The sequence below is a fragment of the Delphinus delphis genome, chromosome 20, assembly GCF_949987515.2.
Source record: "Delphinus delphis chromosome 20, mDelDel1.2, whole genome shotgun sequence".
Taxonomy (NCBI): domain Eukaryota; kingdom Metazoa; phylum Chordata; class Mammalia; order Artiodactyla; family Delphinidae; genus Delphinus; species Delphinus delphis.
The window spans coordinates 39,659,480-39,666,347 of NC_082702.1; the positions used below are offsets into that span (position 1 = coordinate 39,659,480).

At 46.7% G+C, this 6,868-nt stretch overlaps 1 protein-coding gene across 1 annotated transcript in view; it reads left to right on the forward strand.

The window, feature by feature from the left end:
- Positions 1-4,402, forward strand: part of CDH5 (cadherin 5) — a 37,871-nt gene extending 33,469 nt beyond the window's left edge. Inside the window, exon 12 of the mRNA XM_060000752.1 lies at positions 779-4,402. Within this exon, the coding sequence (XP_059856735.1) occupies positions 779-1,293 (515 nt within the window). The 3' untranslated portion in view covers positions 1,294-4,402. The remainder of the gene's footprint in view (positions 1-778) is intronic.
- Positions 4,403-6,868: the final 2,466 nt, after the last annotated feature.

Consider the following 6,868-nt stretch of genomic DNA (forward strand, 5'->3'; position numbering starts at 1 on the left):
CCATCATCTTCTTCACCATCATCATCATCACCGTCATCATCATCATCGTCATCATCATCACCATCATCACCATCATCATCATCACCATCATCATCATCACCATCATCACCATCATCACCACCATCATCTTCTTCACCATCATCATCATCACCATCACCGTCATCATCATCATCATCATCATCACCATCATCATCATCACCATCACCATCATCACCATCATCATCATCACCATCATCACCATCATGATCACCATCATCATCGTCATCATCATCATCATCACGGCTCAGAATCTTTGCACTCCAAATTCCAACTCCATCCCTTTCCCCATCTCTGCCCCAACCTCTGGCCTCCTGGCCTTTGGACAAGACACAGAAGGATTTGCCACAGTGGTTAAGAGGAGGGAGGAATTGAGGATGCGGGTAGATGGGGAGGAGAGTGGCAGGAGAGAATGAACTTGAGGGAGGCCCGCTCTGTTGCTCTCCCCCCCCCCGCCCTACTGTGGCCAGGACACCAGCAAGGATGGATCCTGGGTGGGGGTGGGGTGGAGATGACTCTGGAGTGGGAGTGAGGGTGGACCCACCAGATATCTAGACCAAACCAAAACTTCTGCGTTGGCCCAGCTGTCACTGGGAGCTGGGCTGGCCCAGGGATTCCCAGGGAGGAGGGGAGGGTGCAGGTAAACCTCAAGGCGGGGGTGTGTGTGGGGGTGGGGGGGTGGGGGGGGAGTCCCCCGGTCCGCTGGGCCATGGCTGACCAGCTCTGGCTCGCTTGTTCGCAGTGATCACCCTCCTCATCATCCTGCGGCGGCGGCTCCGGAAGCAGGCCCGCGCCCACGGCAAGAGCGTGCCGGAGATCCACGAGCAGCTGGTCACCTACGACGAGGAGGGCGGCGGCGAGATGGACACCACCAGCTACGACGTGTCGGTGCTCAACTCGGTGCGCCACGGTGGGACCAAGCCCCCGCGGCCGGCGCTGGACACGCGGCCGTCCCTCTACGCACAGGTGCAGAAGCCGCCGCGGCACGCGCCCGGGGCGCACGGGCCCGGGGAGATGGCCGCAATGATCGAGGTTAAGAAGGACGAGGCGGACCACGACGGCGGCGGCCCACCCTACGACACGCTGCACATCTACGGCTACGAGGGCGCCGAGTCCATCGCCGAGTCCCTCAGCTCCCTGGGCACCGATTCATCTGACTCGGACATCGATTATGACTTTCTCAATGACTGGGGGCCCAGGTTCAAGATGCTGGCCGAGCTGTATGGCTCGGACCCCCGGGAGGAGCTGGTGTATTAGGGGACCGTGGGCCTCTGGGCCTGGGTAGCTCAGGCTAGTCGGACACGGGCACTGAGCCCTCCAATCACAGCACTCACGTCCCAGCCTAACAGCCCTTCCTCATGGGTCCCAGAGACCTCACCACCTTGGATGGCAAAATCCAAGTCCCTGAAATGTCCAGGAACGTACTTCAGTGATGGCTACTCCCAAAACGCTGGAAAACACCAGGCTGGTGTTCTGTCTGGGCTGAGACAGCCACATAACCCTGTCACCTGCGACTACGGGTTCAACTCAAAGACTTTCTCAGTCTTCTCAAAGCAGATTATGCTCAACTGCCAGGGGGAGGTCTTCCCCTGAGGTCCCTGAACCCCTAGCGGGGGGCGGCTGGTGGGGGGGGTCCTGGTGCCTGTCACCTGGAGGCAAGGGGCTGGATGGCATGACTGTGGGGCGAGACTCTCTGTAGCCCGGTCCCCCAGGAGACTGGGCCCGCCCCCCAGGCCTGCCCTGCTTTAGCTTCCTCACACCCTCCCAAGACCCCCAGCATTCTGCAGCCTCTCTCCAGGCCTGTCAAAAGGGAGGAAGGGCCTCTTGACATCTCCTGACCTTGGGTCTTGAGGTGACCTCGCTGGCCTGCCATGCCTGTAACTATGCTGTACTGGGTACTGAAAATTCATCCAAGGTCAGGGAAATGGCTCGTTGAACTTTAAAGCAACTGTGAATTCATCCTGGAGGGACAGTGCAGACCAAACGAGACCACAGATCATAGGGTGAGGGCCACCTCCACACCCACTCTCTCCAGAGAGGGCCAGGAGTCGCTGTGACCCCAATTTGACACTCACGACACCCCTCCAGTTTTGCCTGGGAAGCAGGGCAGATGTTCCCGGAGCAGAAGACCTCTCCCTGCCTCGCCCGGTCCCTCATTCATGCTCTTTCTTTTTTCTTTCTCTCCATCTACTCTTGATCTCTCGACTTAGAGGCACTTAAGGTGTGACCCACATCAACTCTGGCCAAAGTCCAAACCCAAACATGACTGCGCAACACAGCTGTGCCATTTGCCTTTACACCTCGTTGTTGCCACATCTCAGGGAACCCCAGCAGGGCCCCATCCCTACAGAAGGCAAGGCCCCTGCTCAGGCCCAGTGGTCACCTGTTCCTCTTCCACTTCCAGCCACGTACGGAACTTTCCACTGCAAACACACCTTAGGGAAGTGGCATCACTCAACGGGGGTGCGGGGAAGGAGGCAAACTCTCTGACTCACCATTTGTCATGGACCAAGGTTCCTGCTCTGGGCAAGGCCCCTCAATTCAGGGGACTGTAGATAACACTGACTTTTTATTTTTAACCAATAACGAGTTTTTCATATTTTTTTTTTTACTAATAATACTTATACATTTCTAGCTCTCACAAACATAGAGAATAAGGGTTTATGCATAATAAGCAGGTTGCTATTTAGGTTAACAATTTTAATTCAGGTTTTTTAGTTGGATAAACAAATTCCTGTAACCTTCTATTTCCTATCATTGTAGTAATTGCTCTAGTGATAATGACTATATATATATTGGCTACACTGGTGCATGGGACATACTGTATTTTTTTATAACTAAATAAAGAAAAATCTTGAAATACTTCTCTTTCTAGAGCTGAGCGAGCTCATGTGAAACACAAGCACATACACCACCACCACCATCAGAGGAACCCAGGGTGCAAGGCGACATTTGCAGTCAGGATTTCAGAAACACACTGCAGGAAAGTGATTGCAGCAGAGGGACACCTAGTCCATCCCAGTCTCCTCTCAGAGCCCCATGCCTTCCCTCAGCCTCTGTACGTGGCCCCCAATCCCACCCCGACTCTACACAGCAGGCAGGGCCTCTGGAAGCTGGAGCTGCCACACCCTTTCCAACTGAGAAATGAACCAGACGAGTGATACACATCAGCAGTGAGGGAGGAAATCAATCTAATTAGCTGGTTGACAACAGTGATTTAACTGCTGGCATTTAGTGGGGTGTGTGGACCCCAACATTGGGGTCCTGCCTGGAAAACCTCACGATCGAAAATGAGAACAGGAAGCCTCTTTGCCGGACTTGGGACTTGAATTGGGTAGGTGGGAGATGAAGCTCACTGCAGCAAGGCCCCCGCTCCTTCACTTCCTGCAGGATTTCCTGGGCAGCGTGTCTCCCAGGGATGAGATTTTGCAAACTGTGCTCTGGATGCACACGTTCCTGGAGCTCTCAGGGGGCAATTTGTCTTAATTCCAATTTTGCTCTAATTTCATTGGGATTTCTTTTTTGATCCATTGGTTATTTGAAATGTATTAATTTCCAAACATCTGTGAATTTTCCCAATTTCCTTCCATTATTGATTTCTAATTTCGTTCCACTGTGGTCAGAGAACATACGTTTTATGATTTAAATCCTTGTAATTTTACTGATACTAGTTTTATACCCTAACATATGTTTTATCCTGAAGAATGTTCCATGTGCACTAGAGAGGAATATGTATTCTACTGTTGTGATGGAGTGTTCTATAGTGGTATGTTAGTGTTGTTCAAGACTTTTATTTCCACACTGATCTTCTGTCTAGTGAGTCTATCAATTATTGAAAGTCTAATGCTAAAATCTCCAGCTATTACTGTTGAATTGTATATTCCTCCCTTCAACTCCTGTCAGATTTTGCTTCATATATTTTGAGTCTCTGTTGTTACGGGCATATAACCTTATAATTGTTATATCTTCTTGAAGGATTGACCCTTTGAGCATTATCAAATGTACCTCTTTACATCTAGTCACAATTTTTATCTTAAAGTCTATTTTGTCTGATATTAGTATAGTCACTCCAGCTCTCTTTTGGTTACTGTTTACATGGTATATCTTTTTCTACCCTTTTCTTTTCAAGCTATTTGTGTCTTTTAATAGAAAGTGTGTCTTCTGTGAACAAAATATAGTTGGATCAGGGCAGTTTATCCATTCTACCAATCTCTCTTTGATTGCAATGTTTAATCCTTTTACATTTAATGTAATTACCAACAAGGTAGGGTTTATGCCTGTCATTTTCCTATTTGTATTCTTTGGCTTATGTCTTTTTTGTTCCTCTATTACCCCATTATTGCCGTGTTTATGTTAAATAGATATTTTATAGTGTACCATTTTAATTCTCTTGATGTTTCTTTGACTATATTTTATGTTTTTTTCTTAGTGGTTCTCCTAAGGATTATACTTAAAATCTTAACTTATAACAATCCAGTTAGAATTTGTACCAACTTAATTTAAGTAGTGTACAAAACTTTGCCCCTAATAGATCCACTCCCTCCCCACTCCTTTGTGCTATCGCTGTTGTACATATTACATTTTTATACATCGTATGCCCATCAGCATAGATTTATAATTATTGCTTTATGCAGTTGTCTTTTAAATCATATAGGAGGGAAAAAAGAGTTACAAACTATATATATACTGCCTTTTTTTCTATACATGTATTTATTTTATTTATTTATTTTTGGCTGCATTGGGTCTTCGTTGCTGCATGTGTGCTTTCTCTAGTTGCGGCGAGTAGGGGCTCTTCTTCATTGCAGTGCGCGGGCTTCTCACCGCGGTGGCTTCTCTTGTTGCGGAGCACAGGCTCTACGTGCGAGCTTCAGTAGTTGTGGCTCGCGGGCTCTAGAGCACGGGCTCAGTAGTTGTGGCGCACAGGCTTAGTTGCTCCACAGCATGTGGGATCTTCCTGGACCAGGGCTCAAACAAACCCATGTCCCCTGCATTGGCAGGCAGATTCTTAACCACTGCACCACCAGGGGAGCCCTATACTGTCTTTTATATTTACCTATACAGTTACCTTTAACGCTGATCTTTATTTCTTCATGTGGATTCAAGTTACTGTCTATTTTCTTTCATTTCAGCCTGAATGATCCCTTTAGTATATTTTGTAGGGAAGGTCTGCTAGTGAAGAATCTATTTTATCTGGGAAGTCTTGATTTCACCTTTATTTTTTGCAGGATAGTTTTGCTAGGTATGGAATTACTGGTTGATAGGCTTTTTCTTTCAGCCCTTTGCATGTCATCCCACTGCCTTCTGGCCTCCCTGGCTTCTGATGAGAAACTGAGTGTTAATCTTATTGAGGAAACGTTTTATGTGATAAGCTGTTTCTCTCTTGCTGCTTTCAATATTCCCTCTGTCTGTGATTTTCAACAGTCTCATTATGATGTGTCTAGAGTTGATCTTAGGAGTTCATTGAACTTTTTAGATGTGTAGATTAATATTTTTATCAAATTTTGGAAGTTTGGGACCATTATTTCTTCAAATATTCTGTCTCTTTCTCTCTCTCCTTTCCTCTGGGACTCTCATTATGCATGTATTAGGATGCTTGCTAATGTCCAATGGGTATCTAAGGCTCTATTAATTTTCTTTTTTCTGCTCCTCAGACTAGATTATCTCAATTAACCTATCTTCAAGTTTGCTGACCCTTTCTTCAGCTAACTCACATTTGCTCTTGAGGTCTTCTAGTGTATTTTCCTTTCACTTATTGTACTTTCAACTCCAGAATTTCTATTTGGTTCTTTTTTATACCTCTTTATTGATATTCTCTATTTGTTGACACACCACTCTCATACTTCTCTTTCATTCTTTAGACATGGTTTCCTTTAGTTCTTTGAAAAGATTTTAAATAACTGGCTTAAAGTATTTGTCTAGTAAGTCCAACCTTTGGGTTTCTTTAGGGATAATTTCTATTGAATGCTTGTTTTCTTGTGAATGGGCCATTCTTTCTTATTTCTTGGCATGTCTCGTAATTTCTATAGAAAATTGGATATTTCAATAATACAATATGGCAACTGCAGAAACCAGATCCCTGACCCCCAGAGTCTGTTGTGGCTGGGTTTTGTTGCTTCTGCAGTTTGTTTAGTGACTTTCCTAAACTAACGCTGTAAAGTTTGTACTCTCTGTTGTGTGTGGTCACTGAAGTCTCTGTTTGGTAGTGGTCAGTTAGCAATTGGACAGAGTCCCTTAAATGCCTGGAATGAATAAGTCTCTCGGCATTTGCCAAGGAGTTCTGTATTTGGGGGAACTCCTCTGATACTCAGGCAGGCGGTCTACAAATCTGCCTTAGCCTTAACTTTTTGGTGCACAGAGCCTCCAGGTCCGTCAGAGGTGAGAGCTTAGGGCCTTCCCAGGTCTTCTCTGAGAATGTGCACATCCCTGCACACGTGAGTGGCCTTTTAGATTCCCAGGAATATGCCGAAGTTTTTCAAAGCCCTCTGTGGACAGCTCATGCCCTAACTCTTCCTTTAAGACCTCTGGTTAGCTCCTTGTTTGCCCTAGTTGTTATCATTGCCTCAGGCAACTGTGATGGTAAATGATTGCCATTGGTTGTTTTCAACAAATGCCCCCAGGAAAAAAGGCTTGTTGCCTTAAGCAAGCTTCAAGCCGGGTCAAATAAACACAACCTTTCAAGGGAGGTCATCTAGGGAGCCACCAGATGGGTCAAATGAGGACAGTTACCTGGGAAATTGAGCTTTGGAGGAGTTGCAATTCTGTTCTGCCCCTTCCAATGGCTTCCAGGCTGCTGGTTTTCACTGTTAATTGTGGAGCTACTGGGTTTCAAGGC